General features: G+C 51.0%; 1 protein-coding gene across 1 annotated transcript in view; it reads right to left on the bottom strand.

Annotated features, from left to right (window-relative positions):
- Positions 1 to 18,453, bottom strand: part of ASB18 (ankyrin repeat and SOCS box containing 18) — a 64,899-nt gene that overhangs the window by 8,246 nt on the left and 38,200 nt on the right. The window contains exon 4 of the mRNA XM_059928989.1: positions 9,969 to 10,473. Within this exon, the coding sequence (XP_059784972.1) occupies positions 9,969 to 10,473 (505 nt within the window). The remainder of the gene's footprint in view (positions 1 to 9,968; positions 10,474 to 18,453) is intronic.

Raw genomic sequence — 18,453 nt, forward strand, 5'->3', positions numbered from 1 at the left:
ATAAATGTATAGGTGCCATAGTACTATGGTGAGAGAATCACCAGGTGCTAGAAATGACACCTAACTCAGACCTAGATTTGCAATGGGGTGGTGAGTTGGTCAAGGAAAGATTTCTGGAGGAAGTGACATTCAAGCTAAGACATGGAGTAGGAGTTACAAAAGGTGTGGAGAGTTCTGAGGACCAAAATGCTCTAGGTGGAGAAAACATTTACCGAACTTGGGAGGTGAAAAGGAACAAAAAATATTGGCTGTGGCATGGAGTTTGACATGGGGAGTAGTGAGAACTGGGACTAGAGAGGAAAGCAGGGTCAGATCTAGAAGACCACTGTCTGCCATGATAGGGAGGCTAGACTTATCTTGAGGGCACCCAAGAGCCCTTGAAGGATGATGAGTGGAGGAGTGACAGGGTCAGGTTTTAATTTTAGAAATGTCACCATGGCTACAGTGTTGAGAAGAGTTTCAGGGGGCCATACTGGAGGCAGACAGCCCAGGTACGAGGATGTTTTTGCAATCTAGCGGAGAGATGGTGGTGGCCTAAACTCAGCTGATGGCAGCCAGGATGGAAAGAGAAGAAAGATTTTGAGAGATATTTAAGAGGTCGACCTGAGACAGTCTGCAGATTGAGTTTCCCATTCCTGAGACAGTCCCATCACCTCTTGGTCAGCTGGGTGCTCCCATCCCATCTGGCCTTTTGTCTCCACTACTCCACCCAATCTGCCCTTGCCAAGAGTGCCCGTGAGCAGGCTGCATCTGGTGGTCACGGCTCTGCCTCGCCTCGTGCTGTGTATCAGCACATCTGACACGGCTGACCACGTCCTCACTTTGATATGTTCTTCTCTTGGCTTCCAGGAAGCCACACTTCTATTCCTTCACCTCCCTCACTGATGCTCCCTTCTCAGTTTCCTCTGCTACTTTCTCATCTCCGCATCTTCTCCCTGCTGGAATGGCCTCGGATTTAGTCCTCATTCCTCTTCTCTATGTACTCTCCCTCCCTGGTGATGTCATTCAGCTTCCTGGCTTTACATACCATCCATATGCCACCAGCCCTCCAAAGCGTATCTCCAGGTCAGTCAAACCTCCCTCCCAAACTCCAGGCTTGAATATCCAACTGCTTACTTGATATCTCCTTGTGGCTGGCTCTATCTCACACTTAATGTATTGGAAACATAGATCCCAAATCTCCCCCCAGCCCCGGACTTACTTGCCCCATAAGCTTCCCCATATCAGTTGATGGCACATCTCACCTTTCAGTCTCTCAGGCTAAAAGCCTTGGAGTCATCTTTGACTCCTCTTCTCTCATATCCCACAGCCAATCTGTCAAGAAATCCTGTTGGCTCTACCTTCAAAATATATCCAGAATCAGACCACCTCCCTTGTCCATGCCACCGTGATCCCTCAGGTGGATTATGGTCACAACCTCCTAAATCATCTCCCTACTTCTATTCTGCTCCTCCTAAAGTATGTTCTCAACATGGAGACCACAAGGAGCCTCATAAAATGTTAGTCAGGCCATACCCCTCCTCTGCTCAGACCACGCCAATGGCCAAAGTCATTGCAATGTCCTACGAGAGCCCACACAGTCTGTGCCCCTCCCCCACCTCTCCCATCTCATCTCCTGCTACTGTCCCACTGGTTCTCTCCACCTTCAGCCACACTGCTTCCTTTGTTGTTCCCCACGTGGATGAGGCTCACTCCAGCCTTGGGGCCACAGACTCTTGGCTTGTCTGCTGGGCTGCTCTTTGCCTAGACATCTGCTTAGCTGATTCCCTCACCTCTCTCAAGTCTACTCAAAAACCACCCATCCAAACTACCCTCTTTAAAACCCACTGTCTCCCGTCTTGCTTCTCCTCCCCTAGCCCTTATCATTTTATTGGCCCATTTATTATGCTCGTTGTTTAATGTCTGTCTTCCCCATTAGAATGTAAGCTCCATGAGGGTAGCAATACTTTTTCCCCCTGATTTATTCACTCATTAGGTATCCTAATCATCTAGTATGTTGTTGGCAAATGGCTGGTGCTCAATAAATATTTGTTGAATAAATAATGGAGTAAATAGAATTTTTTTTCTTTTAAAAAAATGCATTAGGAAGGCATGTCTTATGAGCCCTTGATATCTAAAAGTGTCTTTCTTTTGCCATCAAAATGAAAGTTATCTTGGCTGAAACTAGAATTCTAGCATCGAAACCTTTTCTTTAAAAATCTGTAGATGATATTTCATTGTCTTACAATAACACTGCAGCAGAGAAATCTGAGTCCAGCCTGATTTTTATTCCCTTATGAATAACCTGTTTTCTGCTTGGGTACTTTGCAAGCCTTTTTCCATGCCTTTTTAGAACATTTTTTTTAGAATGTATATAGGTATGTGTCTCCCATCACTGATTTGCAGAGAATATCCATTCAACTTCTCTATGTTAAGATTTTTTTAGTGCAGCTAAGTTTTCTTCTATTATGTCTTCTTTGATTACTATTTCTGATCCATTGTTGTATGTTCTTCAATAATATCACTTATCTGTGAATTGGCTCTCTGCTCTTTGTCCTTTACGACCATCACTTTGTTTTATAGTTTCTTGGCTTTGTTTTTTCTTTTGCACTTAAGAAGTTCTTTTTTTTAAAATAAATTTATTTTATTTTATTTATTTTTATTTTTGGCTGTGTTGGGTCTTTGTTGCTGAGCGTGGGCTTTCTCTAGTTGCCGCAAGTGGGGGCTACTCTTCGTTGCAGTGTGCAGGCTTCTCATTGTGGTGGCTTCCCTTGTTGGAAGCATGGGCTCTAGGTGCGCGGGCTTCAGTAGTTGTGGCACAAAGGCTCAGTAGTTGTGGCTTGGGGGCTCTAGAGCGCAGGCTCAGTAGTTGTGGCGCACGGGCTTAGTTGCTCTGTGGCATGTGGGATCTTCCCAGACCAGGGCTTGAACCCATGTCTCCTGCACTGGCAGGCGTATTCTTAACCACTGTGTCACCAGGGAAGCCCCAGAAGATCTTTTAATATTAGTCCTTTGTAGTGAACATTGTGGTTGACTTCCCAACACTCCAAATGATTAGATTAATTCAATCATGATAATTCTATTCCACTCATCATTTAATGGTTCGGTGAAGGGCAAGTTTAAGCCAACTGGGGCCAATAAAACGCAAAGAAAGACTTCCTCAGGGCTTCTAGAGAAAACAGCTGGATCTGAATAGGAGGCTGGTTGGCCCAGTTGCTGGAAGCCATTTAGGGACCAAGAGAAGGACCATTTTGAGGGCAAGGCTGACTTACTGAGCTTGAAAGGCATCTGGTTCTTTGATGGTGTCACTGAGACTCAGAAACCACCAATCGTGAAGCCTGTGCTTCTTGTTATGAGAGATACAAGGGAGGCTGGAACCAAGTCAGGCAGGGGCTGCCTGGTGGGGCTGTGACTATGAGAAGCAGCCGCCTGGGGGTACTGGAGCCATGGAGATGCACGTGCTGCTGTAGAAGCTACCTAAGTGGAGGAAGAGGGGGAGAAATACCTTGGCTTTTCCCCCCTCCCCCTCCAATTTCCCATGGTGTCTCCCTTGGCTGAACCCAGTCAGAAGTCAGCTGATAGGGGCTCTGTGTTAGCTTGAAGGGGCTCTGTACCCTATCAGGATGCAGAGCGGAACACAGAGACAGCAGGCACTGGATCTGGGGGCACACATGCAAACAGCACAGCACCCTCACTTACATTATTGATTTGATTTTTTTAATGAATCAGTTCTGCCTTTTCCTTCCTTTAATGTGTAATCTGACCTACCACTGTGCTCTTGCTTTCTTGGTATAAATTTATCTCCATCTTCCTTTTCATGCCATTCTATTGACTCCTCATCTTAACCTGTCTGGTTTTATGGATTTAAAGACTAGATCTTCTTGCATTCCATAAAGGATGGCACACACGGCACACAATTTTTCAGATTTTCTTCTGGATCTTTTGATGAGAGGTACAGATTTTGTCGCTATTCTCAGGATGCTATCTCATTTTTCTTCTTCTGCCCTTCCCCACAATGAATCCATAATTTTTTTCTGTATTCATCTCTGATTAAGGTGAGATCCAGACACACGGTCTGTCAACACGCAGGGGAAGTCCACGGTTCCGTTCTCTGTTCACCTGTGAGATGGTGGAGGGGCAAAGTGGAGGAAGGCTGGCGAGGGTGATGCCCAGCCTGGTGACCTGTGCTCCACCAGGAGGCCTCTTCTTCCCACCCTCCCCCCAGCAAAGTAGCAGGTTGCTATGGAACTGTTTCCTCAGTTTCCACCTCTGCACTTTACTGCATCTCCCACGATGCACTGCACCTCCACAAGCCTCCCCTACTGCCTGGCGGACTTAAACTATTTGTCTGTAATGCCTGCCTGATTGCCTGAAAACTTAGGGCCGTGGAGCAGAGCCGCGTCAGCGCTTCCTGACTCAGACATGAGATCTTCCTGTTGGTGCTGTGGATTTGCTTTCTCCCCCTCCCCCTCTTTCGTCCATCCTTCCTTCCTCCTGTCTACGTCTTCACAGATATCTTAACATGAAGACAGGAGCAGCTGCCCATTTAAATTGGTAATCATATTACTATTATCATCTCTGGTCCCCTCCCTACCCCAATTTTGTTTCTTCCCTAATCCATTACTGTCACAAGCTCCGGCTTAAGTGGGCTTTAGAGAGGGAGAGAATGAACACGGTAGGCTGAGCTGCAGAGGGAGAGCCACGCAGGCGTGCATCTTCCCATCCCAGCCTCGCACCCCACCGTGTGCTCTTGACATGTTGGTACTTCTGGCTTACACGAGCCACCACTAACATGCCATTTCCGGGAGCGCAGTGAATTCCATCGGCTCCTTTTCTGTGTTGGGGGGAAACCATGCCGTTGAAAAGAGCAGTTCACACTGGACCCCTCCAGATCTAGTCTGTCTGTCTTTACATGGTATCCTAGGCAATTCCTGCATCTTCAGACTTTCCTCAGGCCAACCTGGACCCTCCAGCTACCCTCCCATTGGCCCTCTCACTTCTCTGCAAAATAGTCAATGGTTCCCAGTGACTGCATGCTACCTGGACATCCCCATCCCTCCCCTCAAGCCCCATCCCCCAGGAACAGCTGCCCTCCCTCAGTAAGAGCTCCCCCTCCTCCAGGCCCCTCCTCCCTGGGTCACGGACTGTGACAAAGTCTTATTGCCTGTCTCTGGGAATTCATTTCCTGTCTCTCCTATGTTCCACCTCTCTGGGGCTCCCGGGCCCTTCCCAACCCCTCCGCGCTGTGCCCCCCTCATGTTTGCCAGGCAGCTGGCTGCCTTCATTATTTTTACGCCAACACAGTTTAAAAATCTCCGCTGCCTCCTTGCTGTCTGTGGAGAAGCGGCTGCCACATTACTCTGACACGCTGATGGCATTAGGGTCCGCGCACACTCTCTTCAGCTAATGAGGCGGCAGAAAGAAAATTAAGGGGAAAAATCACACGGGCACACTGCTTTCTATGTAGATGGAGAAATAAAACAAGAGCAAGGAAAACAGAGGCGCGTTACTGCTCATAGCTCACCTCCCCCCTCCCATGGGGCAGCGTGCAGGCACTGCTGTGTAAAGGCAGGGAAGGGAGCCCTGGGTTTTGACTACTGCTACCCCAGGCTCCCCCCACGGAAAACCCTAGGAAATTGGAGTGTGAAGTCACGTTACCTAGTACCGTAATTCGGTAAAAAGAAAACAAAAACTTCAGGTCCATATGTGCAGCGTGGTCAATGCCCAGAAGGAGAGGCAAGACCAGAGGTCTGCAGATGTTTCTAGAATCTGTCATTCCGGCCCTCCGCCTCCCATTGCCCCTTGCTCCAGCTACCTGCATCCCTCACCTGGACCGCATGACAGTCAGGGGTTTCCCAGCAGCCCACACGAGAGCATGTTCTCTACCCCTGAGCAGAGAAATCACCCTCCAATTCTCTCTGGATTATGTCACCTGTCCTGCTTAAGATGATGTAATAGATTCCTATTGTTCTTAAGACAAAGGCGCAAACCCTTAACGAGGGCCCTGCCTAGGGTCCCGGCTCTTGCTGTTTCCCCTCCAGCTACTGGGTCATTCCCACACACCCCCCACACCCCGGCCCGCACATATTGCAGAGTTCCTTCTGCCCCAAGACCTTTGCACCTGTTGTTCCTTCTGCCTGGAATGATTTCCCCTCCCCTCTTCACACAGCTAAGTCTTCAGCCTTCAGATCCGGAATCACTCTATAAGCCCTCGAGGGGGCCTCGGACTCCCTGTTCAGCCAGGTCTGGCCCCTCGTTTGGTACCTTCAAGGTCTGGAGGGCCTTGGCTTTGCAGCTTTTCACATCACAGCAACTTCACAGTGGTGTGTGTGGTTGTCTGAGTCAAGGCCATCTCACCCACCTGACGGGCAGCTCCAGGAGGGCAGGAAATACCCATGCTCCGGTTCAACACTGTACCACCAGCACGGGAGCACAGCCGCTCCCCAGAAATGTTTGTTGAATGAATAAATGCTTAAGGGATGCCTGTGGGGGAGAGCTTTCATCACTGGTGTTGGGCTGGCACTTCCCCAACTCCTGGGCAAATCTAAGCGTGAATTATTTATGACTGCCCAGGTGAGGGGCAGAAGGAGAGAGGAACATGAGCAAAGGCCTTTATCCCAGACCAAGCATCCAACCCACAAAGTCAACTAGCGGCAGCTAGTCTGGATCCACCCTCGTGTGCGTTTCTCTGCCCTCCTGCCCGCTCTCCTCCAGGCCGGGCCCCCTGCGTCCCGGCAACTTCCAGAATTCAAACCTGGCTGCATCCTGACACTGCACCTGCACCTGCCCTCGCGCCCGCACCTGACGCTGGTGTTAAGTAGCGGTCAGCCGGGCAGAAAGGCCTGGCATTGTCGACATGCTTGCCTTCCCAGCCGTGACACCGCTTTGATGTTCGCGGCAGCGCAGTGCGTGCGGCTCCGACGGATGCTTCGAGTCCGCCTGCTGCGGCGCTGGTGCCTTTGTCTGGGCACGGGGGAACTGTGATCTATGTCATAGCTCGCTGCGAAACCTTTTGCCTCAGTAATTCTGAGCTCCGTGGGTGTCTCTTTACATCTATTTAAAGCACGGCTGCTGCCCACGGCCGGCGTGCTCTGTGACATTCCCCGGTGCCTCTGCGTACGCCTCGCCATGGCGCTGAGTCTTGCCTGCAGAGCAGCTTTGTGGCTCGTTTCAGCGTGTTTGCTGCGCGCTCCACGGGGCTGCTGAGCGAGTCGGGTCTGCCCTTTGATGTCCCGCGTGCTGATTAGACCCCTTTCCCGGTGGAGCACATGCAGGGGGCCTGGATGCTGACGCCAGATTGCCAGAGCGTTCGCCCTGGTTGTCCTGGGGCGAGGCCAGAGCCTCACAGGCACCTGTACATTGGCTTGGAGGATGTCCAGGTTGGTAGTAAACGCGCTCTTGCCCGCAACCTGTTCCTAGCCGGGGGCGCCGGGGGGGGGGGGGGAGTTGGGGGCAGGGGGCTGCGGACCTCCTCAGCACCGCCCCGCCCCCCCGAGGTGTGGGCGGGCCTCAGCGCAAAGACGTCGGAGGCCCGTTTCCAAAGATTTAACTGCAGCGCCGTGCCCCGGAGTTGCTGGAATCCCCTTCTCTCATTCAACAAACTTTGACTGAAGGTCCCCTGCACTGTGCTCTGTGAAAGCCTCAAAGTATTAAGATTTCTCAAAGAAACTCCGGTTCTTTCCGCAATGGTGTGGAACTGCTGGCAGATTCATCGTCATCTCCAGGAGCCAAGCACCTCTCGTGGCCTCTGGGTCCCCGCTGTAACTAACTGGCCCCAGACCCAAACCCACAGCCACCCCGCACCCCACTGACCTGCTCCATTCCTGTGTGGCTGACAAAGGATGTCGTGAGGGGATCCCAGGACGGGGCCCCTGCAGGCCCAAAGGGGAGGCACTGGCCTTTGCCCTGCATCTCTAGGTCAAGGTGGGGTGATTCCCATGGCCTTGGAGACAGAGTTCAGGTGCTAGAAGTCCTGTCCCCCGGGGTGACACCTGTGGGGCTGCACCTCGGACATTGAAACCTGGACAGAGATCTCTAAAAATCGATTGCCTTCGAGGCTAACAAAGGATTATTACTAGTCACCACTGAAATATACTGACTTTTTTTTTTTTCTTTCAAAGAATTTGTCCCAGGTTGTTTTTCACTGTTGGCCATCATGTAAAGTCTTGTTTCTTTCTTTGTTGTTTTGTTGTTTCTTGTTCATTCTTCATGCAGTTTCACACCATAAGGGTTGAAGAGTGCATCTTGGTTTAAGGCACACACGGTGTGAATTGGAGGGGTGGTAGGTTCCCATTTGTTTCCATTTTATCGGTAGATGAACTAAGCCTGCTAATATTGGGAAACGTCTAAATGTAAATCATGAATATAAAAGGGAAGTGTTACAGAATACAAAAACGCTGGCGTTTCTTCCCTTTCAAGAGTCCACGCACGGTATGGAAATCACTGCATTAGTAGAGTGCCTCGGCAGGATGACTCGAAGATGGTGCAAGACTTGGCATAAGAAACTTGTCATAAAGTTTGTCAAGGAAGGAAACACCCAGGGAATTGCCTGGGTGGATTTTCCATTTCTCACCTGTGTTTTGAGAGACAAGAATGTTACTCTGTATGCATCCGCGATGCAAAGTTAGCATTTGAAAGAAATGTGTGAATCTCACTATTTCAGACCATCTAGACCATCTAGCTGTTGTTCTTTTAGGATTAACAGCTTTTAGGCTATTTGTGTAAAGCTTATCAGGCCAAACATGTCTCTGGCATATGACTGGTGAGCCTGGGATAATTTTTAAATTAAGCACAGCCAATTTCACATCGAATGGAATGACCTCCCTTCAGTGAAGTCTTTTGGGGGAGGAAAATCGCTTATCTTATTTAATTAATTAATTATTTTAAAAAATATGTTTACTAATGCTTAGTTTCAGTCTTTTTTAAAAATTTTATTTATTTATTTATTTATGGCTGTGTTGTGTCTTCGTTTCTGTGCGAGGGCTTTCTCCAGTTGCGGCGAGCGGGGGCCACTCTTCATCGCGGTGCGTGGGCCTCTCACCATCGCGGCCTCTCTTGTTGCAGAGCACAGGCTCCAGACGCGCAGGCTCAGTAGTTGTGGCTCACGGGACTAGTCGCTCCGTGGCATGTAGGATCTTCCCAGAGCAGGGCTCGAACCCGTGTCCCCTGCATTGGCAGGCAGATTCTCAACCACTGCGCCACCAGGGAAGCCCCAATCGCTTATTTTAATCAGTATTTTGGGAACTTTCCTTTTGGAAACATTTTCTGTCTTTATTTTCTCTGATAAGAAATGTTTATTCTTCATCTTTATCATTTCAGTGTAGATGTGACACGTGGAAAGGCAACAGGCTGCTCAGAGTCAAGTCTGCAAAGTGGGGTTGAGGTCCCAGCACAACCTTGACCCTGAAGAGGGCACTTCACCTGACTGAAATCCAGGTAAGGGAATGTCAGGAGCCTGGTGTATTTCACAGGAGTGTGGTGAGGACTGAGTGAGAGAAATCTGTGAAGTGCTATCATTAATCCCATTAATAAGGTGGATGATCACACTGGGTATTTCAAGTCAAATACCAGATGCGACAAGAGACTGATTTCATTGTTCACCAATTACACCAACAGATAATCTGCCAAAATATTTTGAGCCATGACGGCGTCATAGAAACAAGTGCCTGGCGTTCCCAGGTGACAACTCTGCAAGGTCTCACTCGAGTATGCCTGTTGACCCCCCAACCTTTTCATTTTCTAGTGACTCTAGAAAGGGCTGCCCAGCCCTGGCTCCTCAAAGTGTGGTCCCAAGACCTCACCCTCACCTCTAGTCTTGCTAGAAATGCAGACTCTGCCAGCCCCTCCCGCGGGATCAGAATCTGCATCTGGACCAGTCTCCAGGGGGTTCCCGGGCCCCTGAAAGCCTGAGAAGCGCCGCATGCCCCCCGGCGGCAGGCCGGGTCCCTGCGCTGCAAAGTCCTCGTGGCCTGTCCCCGACCCCCTCTTACCTTGGGGAAGGCGTCGGGCCACACGGTGGGGGAGCCGTGGTTGAGCAGCGCCTGCAGCGTGCGCTGCGGCGCGGCCTCCGGGGCGCAGGCGGCCGTGTGCAGCACTCGGGCCAGCGGCGACGCACCCCCGTAGTCGAGCGCGCCCGCGTCGGCGCCGTGCCGCAGCAGGAGGCGCGCCAGGCCGTGGAGCGCGTGGCCGCAGGCCTTGTGCAGCGGGCTGCGCTCGTCCTCGTCGCGCGCGTCCGCCGCCGCGCCGCACCGCAGCAGCAGCGCGCACAGGCGCAGGCAGCGCGCGTGCTCGTCGGGCCGCCGCGCCGCGCCGCACGCCGCGCTCAGGGCCGTCTCGCCGCGGGCGTTCCTCGCGTCCACGCGCGCCCCGCGGCCCAGGTAGAGGCGCGCGTGCTCGTCCAGGCCGCGCTGAGCCGCCACGTGCAGGGGCGTGTCCAGGCCCGCGCCGCCCGCGCGCTGCACCGAGGCGCCGTGCTCCAGCAGCGCCTGCGCGCACCTGCGGGGAGGCCAAGGTCAGTCACCCGGGCTGGGCCCGGCGCACCCGCGCCCTGTCTCCCCCAGCCCGCCACGCGCTGCCTGCGGGTCCCGGGGCTTCGGAGCCCCTCCCTCCCCACCGGGGGTGTTGGCTCCTAAAACAGCCAGGACAGGAATCCAGGTCTCCCGTGCCCAGGCTATAGGAGTTCAAACTGAGCTGGGAAAAAAAAAAAAGATTAAGGCAAACCTGGGGGTACAGGTTACTAAATGGTGGCAACAGCTAGGAACTTTTCCTAAGAACCCACGTGCAGCGTTAACATTTACCTTGTAATGTGTAACTACTTGGTGCTACTCTGGAAGGTCATGTGGTTCAGATGACGGTGCTGGAAACACGAATTACCTGAGCTCTTTGTCACAGGTGGCAGTTGAAGGGACTGGGAGTCAGGGTTCTAAGGAGGTCCCCTTAGGCCGTCGGGCTCTTTATCGGCCGGCATGTACCTGCGCTTTGGCGAGAGTGTGAGGCAAGGCTTGCCTTACTCCCTGGGAGGGAATCTATCCATCCCTCAAGACACTGACACAGAATGGCACTGCGGTGTCCTCAGACAGGACTGGATGCGTGGGCGAAACCCGCAGCCATGCGTAACTGTGGGACTATCTTGGTTTCAACCAAGCTCTCCTTGAACAGACTGTGGATTTTGGCTGTTGCTAAATCCCGCAGTGGTGTCCTGGGGTTTGTAGGCTCCCGTGGGACACTGTGGTCTCCCGCAGAGGTGGGTGTCTCCTGCTGCTTCCAGGTCCATCAGGTGGATCCCAAGACTGTCCTCTCCCAGGAGAGCAGCTTCCTCAGAGCCTCTGCCCCACCTGGGAGAACTCCAGGCACCTCAGTCCAAGCCCAGGTGGCAGCTGCTGGCTGGGTAGGCCCATGCTGGACCTGGGGCCTCAGACACTGGTGGGGAGCTCAGCCTGGACCAGCCTGAAAGTAGGACAGTCTCATAGACCCTCCCAGCAGCCTCCTCCATTCTGCTGGCCCTTGTCCTTCATGGGCACTGCCAGACCACCAGCCCCACTTCAATCCCCCACTCCCGGGTCACCTCCTGGACGTTGCCATCAGTGTGTTTACTCCACCTTTGGCGTCTGACGCGCCAGCATGCTGACTTCACAGCGTAAGGCTCTGGTCCGTCTAGCTAGCCCTCCTGTTGGTACTCTCTGCTCTGTTGGGACTTGGGTCATCGGCCCCTGGCTTTCTCAGCCCTTTCTGGCTTCACTTCCTTCCCTGGGCAGCCCTCCACTCTCTCTTCTCGGCATCCTCAGTTCCCTTGAGTTGAGGGGACGTGGCCATCCCCTGCGTCAGCTGGCCACATTTTCAGCTGGGAAGCCAGTCATCACCCAGCTGCTCTTCCCCGCTTGGCTGCAGAGTGCTGCTGGAGGGAACACCATTCATGGAGATTGGCCTCTGGGCTCGGCTGGTCTTCAGGGCCCTTTGACTCATGCTTCCCAGGGCTGAGCACCACTTCCTCCTTCCTTGCCCTTTACTGGGTGTTCCAAATGTTGACTGCTGTCCCCAAGAGATCCTATTTCTACTCTCCTCCTTCTCAGCCATCTACCCCTACTTCACTCAGAGTGCACGTTCCCCCAGAAACTGCCATCCTTCCCGCCTTGCGCCACTGAGTCAGCCCCCATACCTATTAGAATCTGCGTCTACATGAGTGTCCTCTCCTACTTCCGTAGGGCTGAGGAAAGGAATGCCTCTTGATCCTCTTGTCCCAGGTGTCGTCCTTTTCTGCTTCCTTGGGGGCCTTGCTGTGTGCACTACTTGCTCTTCGCTTTCACCCTGTCCCCCACCCCCTCTTCAGCTGGCCACTCAGCCCTGTCGATTCCGTCTCTTGAATAATCACTTGAACTGCTTCCTGCCTCCATCCCCGTTGTCACTGTCCTTTGTTGAGGCCCCAAATCATTTCTTGACTGAAGCTAATGACAGTCTCTTAGTTTGTTCCCCGTGCCAGTCTAACAAGCTCCGTACTACCCAGAAAGAGACTTTCCAGTGTGAATCATAAGACCTGTGCCCGCCGAAAACCCAAAGGCTCCTCCTGGCGGCTGGAGAAAGCCCAGGCTCGTTTCCCCGGGACGCAGGACGCCGCGTGATGCAGCTTCTGGGGGCCTCACCAGTTTCATTTCCTGATGCTCCATCCCGTGCTTCGATCCTACCTGACCAGGTGTGCTTCTTAGGACACGTCCTATCTTTCCTTCCTCTTCCTCTGGGTCACACCTTCGTGTTGTCATGTTCCTCGCGCCTAAGTGTCTGGGCGCAGCCTTTATCACACCGTGTTTCAAACGTTCGCTGGCACGTTGGATTCCTCTCTTAGACGGTTGGCTCCTTGGGTGTAGAAACGGGGCTTTATTTATCTCTGCTTCTCCGCGCCGAGGGCGGGGCTAGCCCGCTGTTGGTAATCCCTAAGAGCGCGTTGAACAAATGCATTTCGTTAATGAACATCCTCGAGTTTTCCTTCGTGTGGCTGCTGTTTGTCCTGTTCTTTACCTGACCGGGGCTCTGGACGGGATCCTCTGGGGGTTTCCAGGCCGGAAGCCGCTGCCCTGAAATCTGTTTACATTTCTACCCAGGGACTCGCAATATTTTAAATCCTCTCTCTGTATTTCTCTAGCCTCCATATCAGCAGTATCTTGGGAGGTGGTCTGTCTTGGGTGAAAGATCTTTACAAACAAGTACAATTTGATGTGAAATGTCCTTTGGGAGAATAACCAGCTAAGAGAGGATGCAAATTGGACAATCAGAGCGCTTCAGATCTGCTTCCTCCTTGCCTCTCTGGGAGGAATTTTGAACAGTGCAGCAGGAGGTTAGAAATCAAGGGTTCCGTCTCATTTTGCCACTGAGCCTGTGTGCACTCACAAACAATTACAAAACATTTTCTTCTGCTCTTTTTTTTTTTTAAAAGCAGCCCAACCTCTCTGAAGAAGTCCACCGGGAAATACAAGTGGGTCTCTTTTCCAAGTCCGCAGCCTAACAGGCTGATGGCCAGGTTGCTCTTTGCAACAAAGATACGTTTCAGAAGAATGAGGACACTGGCCCACCCTCTGGAGGGCTGCAGATGTCCTTTTCATTTTTAATAGAGAGCTTCTAATTGGCTAAACCTTGGTACTTCCTTAGAGCAGATAATGATGTAAGTTGCAGACCACAGGCATGAGAAAAAAACAACACAACAAATTGACTGGGGCACATCGCTGCTGGCACACACTGGGCAGTCATTAACAGTGAAGTTCTGGGAACCTGTTTAATGACATGGAAAACTATTTGCAGTGGTCATTTGAAAAGATCCGGTTACAAAACAGCATCGAACACTCCCATTTAAAAAAAAAGCAGGTATGTATATGCATAGGAAGAAAGCCTAGAAATACACAAGCCCGCGTGTTTACCTCTGGATGATGGGGTGATGGTGCTTTTATTTCCTTTTTGCCTGCCTGTATTTTCAAATTCATTTTCCAGAATGAATCAGAGTTGCAGTTTGACAGAGGGGCAACAACAGAGGTTCCTTATTACTAACAGAACCATCCCCCACTGCCACAGCAGCAGTTCATGGATTCTAAGAATGTCAGCTCACCTTTCCAGGTTTCCAGAATGCTCTCAAATTTTCCATTGATCTGTCCAGGCGTAAGCAACGATCTGGGAAAGCACGTATGGCAGTGCCTCCGAGAAGGTGAGTCGAGAGGAGCGGGCGGGGGTGGGTGGGAGGTCCTCAGCGCTAAGCAGAGCAGTGATAACAGTCTTGGGGACCTGCAAGACCTGACCTGTGTCAGTGTCTCCGGTCAAGGAAGAGATGGCCCAGCAGGGAAAGTACCACCCAAGCCTTTGCAGGACTGTGTGGGAAACCCAGCTTTGGCCAAGCCCTTTCCTCCCAGGGGAGATTTTGCGAGCAGGTTTCCTGCTATCCTGATAGACACAAGAAGGAAGGCCTGGAGCCAGTGTAGGACAGTCGCTGTCGGGAACCAAGGGTAAGTTCCCATCTGACGATGTCAAAATGACTTGTCTCTGTCTTACGAGATTAAGGAGATGCTGTATTGTCTGAACAGCCTCAGATATGAAGCAACTTGGGCAGACGCTCCCCACCCCCCCACCATCCCTCATCCCCGTCTTTGATAATGATCGAGGTGACAAGCTGTTATGGGGCCCAAGGTTGACAGCACACAGAAAAAGTGGCTTGAGCCAAAAGGCAGGAGTTAATAGAGATGAACCCATCAAGGGCTGTTGAATGAATGTCATTTTAACTTATTTCTAAAGAGGGAAGTGGGACTCGGAGCCTACGTCCCGCACACCGCTCCCAGCCACCTCCAGCGTCTTCCCGAAGCGCTGGCTTTCCCACTCACCTCGCAGGTGCAGGAAGGTGCCGAGTGCCTCAGCCCGGGCTTCCTCACTGCTCACCTCTTCCTTACCCTTTCATACCACCTGCCAAGCCGCCCTGCACCCCGTGAGACAGAGCCAGCTCCAGGCTTTCCTTCTCCGGCTTCCCTCCTCACCATCCCTCTAGTTGCACAAAGCCCTCAAAAGTGGTATTTCACAGCCTCTGGTTCTGAGCTGGGAGGTCAGTGCATTCCCCAGCACGTGGTCTTTTTATTTATTTTTAGAAGAATGTTATCTTTAGTCCTTGCAGCAAATCTGTGTTGTAGGTGGAGTTTGCAGGTGGGGAAATTGAGGCTTAGAAGAAGCCCAGTGATTTGCATAGGGCCATCCAGCCCAGAGGTGGCAGAGCAGAGACCCTGGCTGCTGTGGCTGGCTTAGTTCTCAGTCACCCTACCTGCCCGGCTGCTCTGCCCGTTGGTACTATTTGTTACGCACCTTCTATGAGCCAGCCATGGTACTAGGCATTTCCCATAAGTTCTCTCTAAACTTTTCATTCATCGGTTCATTCAATAAGTAGAGAATTTCCTCCGTGCTCTGTACGCCAGCAGCTTGTCAGGGCGAGGGGAAGGGTCTCTTCTCTGAGCACTCCACAGGATTCCTGGACAGACTCACTGATAGAACACTGAAGGCAGCAGAAGGCCAAGGAGGTCGCCCGGCCCGTGGACCTCGTGCTGTACAACAACAAACGACAGGAACCTGCTTTTCGTCCAGTCCTGTGGGCAACTCTGCGCCACAGATTTCATTCTCCCTGGATTTCAGTGGCGATGTGGTGTTTGAGGGTTCAGCAGTGATCTCCAGGGTGGGGACCTGGGATGTGACGGTGACTCCACAGCCAGGACATGCTGCTTGGGATGTGAACCCCAGCTACCGCTGGCTAAGAGAATGAGTCAGCGACCTAACGATGGTGCTGAAAGACAACAGTGACAAAGAACTATTAAACACAAGGCGAGATCCACAAAGATGACTTAAATTTTTTCGAGGGGAAACAGACATTGCTTCTAAGCCCTTTGTCAGGTGTGTTCAGCGTCTGCCTCCTGAGCAACGGTTTCAGTGGCTGGAAGTCGCCAGAGTCCTTGGACGATCCCGACTGCCCTTCACTGTCCGCTTCCCTTGGTTGCTGCCCGAATCCCTTCTGACAGACGGGAGGGGCTTCGCGCTAGGCAATGTGCTCAGCGAGAGTCATGGGTGTCATGAGCCAGTCTTGTTGAATCATCATTATGCTGCTTTTCCTCCTCGGAGTTGACGCAGAGGCGGATGCGCTGGAGACGTGTCCCCGGGGCAGGGTGGCTGGAGCCCGAAGCCTGGGTCCGCTGGTGGGGGCAGGCAGATCGGCTGGATGCTGGGCAAGGCAGGGATGGGGGGAGGCAGGGGACAGAGGGGAGAGACCTGGGAGGAAAACACGGCCGCGCTTTCCACTGAAAGGAGGCTCCCTCTGTGCATTGACTCCCCAGCTGGCTGCAGAAGGCTGGGGAAGCCGCTGCCCGGGCTCTGATGGAGGAGCAGCTCCACTTGCTTTCCCTGGACCTTCTGCTGAGCCTCTCCTTCGGGGACCTGCCACCCGCCCCTTTCTGCTCTGTATTTTCTTTTTTTTTTTTTTTCCAAATTATTTATTAAAGAACCACCATGACCATCAACATCATCAATTTATATATTACTGCCCCAATGCTAGCCTTAACCGTGGCTCTCACAACACGAATTCCTCTTCCCATATCTTATCCACCAATTAATATAAATGTAGGCATACTATTTATATTAGCCATATCAAGCCTAGCCATTTATTCCGTCCTCAGATCTGGATGAGCTTCAGATTCAAAATACTCACTCACTGGAGCTCTAGGGACAGTAGCACAGACAATCTCATACGAAGTAATGTAGCAATTATTCTATTCTCAGTCCTACTGCTAAATGGATCATTTACACTTTCAACAGTATTTATTACACAAGAACACCTATGACTAATTTTCTCCTGACCCCCACCCAGAATTTGATTTCCTCCGCAGTAGCAGAAATCCAATGAAGCCCCACTTGATTTAACAGAAGTAGCATCAAAACCTGTATATGTCTTCAGTGTAGAAAATGTAGCAGGCCCATTCACCCCGTCCTTCCTAGAGAATATGTCAATTTCCTTATAATAAACATTTCCACAACATTCTATTTTTAGGAGCATTCGACAATCCCTACGTGCCAGAATTATATACAGCCCCAGTTGTCATTAAAACACATCTAACAATCTCCTTTCTATGAATTCGTCTGCTCTGTATTTTCTTCTCCCTCCCTTTCTCCCGGGATGCTGAGCTGTGAGACGATCAAGCATAAATGTTTACAATGGAAACGGCTGATGTGAATGGACAAATCCTTGAGGGTAGTGGGGAGATGGAGAGAGAAACTTGCTGGCCATTTCCATCCTTCCGTTTTCCCTTGGAGCAACAGCTGCCATTTAATTTGCTTCGGAAGTGTTGAGTGGTTGTGGCTGCTGCTGATATTTTGGGCAAATTCTCCCCGGACGGCGAGTGAAATTCTGCCTTTTGGTGGACTGAGGACTGATTAAAGGAGCGAACTTAGAGAAGTTAGCTCCACTGTTTGCTTCACTTGCCCTTGAAGGAGTATCTGACTTTCTGGAAGCTTCACTAGTGTCCCCTCCTCAACAAGAAATGGGCAACCTTTCTCTCCTCCCCTGGCCCCAGCACACTGGAGGAAGAGGGAGACCCAGAGGCATCAGAGTGAGGGGAAGAGAAGGAGGAGGAAAAGTGAAATAAAAGACTCCCTTTTTAGGCAGGGATGAGGGTGAGGGGGGTGGAGCTGGGACTTGTATGAGAGAACAGTTTTATATGCATGTATTTATGTATTTTTTAAGTCCGGTAAATTTGCATACAGAGAAATGCACAGGTCTGAGAAGTATAGCTGCAGAAATCGGCAAAGGAATACATGCCTGTAACCAACATCCCAGTCAAGACGTAGCATATTTTCATCTCTCCAAGAATTTCCTTTGTGTGTGCTACCAGCCAGTCATCACCCCCACAGGCAACCGTGGTTCTGAGTTCTCTCACCATGTTTTGTCTTTTCTAGAATTTTCTACTTTTTTGTGTCTGGCTTCTTTAGCTCAACAGAATGTCTTTGACGCTCATCCAGATTCTTGCATGCATTAGTAACTCATTCTGTTTTATTTCGGAGTCATATTTAATTGTATGGACGTACCACAATGAAAAAATTCATTCTCCTTTTGATACTGATGGGCATTTGGGTATTTCTGTTTTTTGGCTATTATGAATAAAGCTGCTATGAACATTTTTATGTAAGTCTTCTTGTGGACGTATGTTCTCATTTCTTTTGGATAAATATCTAGAAGTGGAATTGCTGGTAGGTGTATATTCAACTTTAAAAGAAACTGCCAAACAGTTTTCCAAGGTGACTGCATCATTATACACTCCTAACAACAGTGTATGAGTGTTTCAGTTGCTCCACATTCCTGCCAATGTTTGGTGTTGTCAGTCTTTTTGACTTTAGCCATCCTAATGGGTGTAACATAAAGTATATTTCCTCATGGTTTTAATTTGCATTTCCCTGATGACTAATGATGTTGAGCACCTTTCC

This window comes from Balaenoptera ricei, chromosome 7, assembly GCF_028023285.1.
Source record: "Balaenoptera ricei isolate mBalRic1 chromosome 7, mBalRic1.hap2, whole genome shotgun sequence".
Classification (NCBI taxonomy): Eukaryota; Metazoa; Chordata; class Mammalia; order Artiodactyla; family Balaenopteridae; genus Balaenoptera; species Balaenoptera ricei.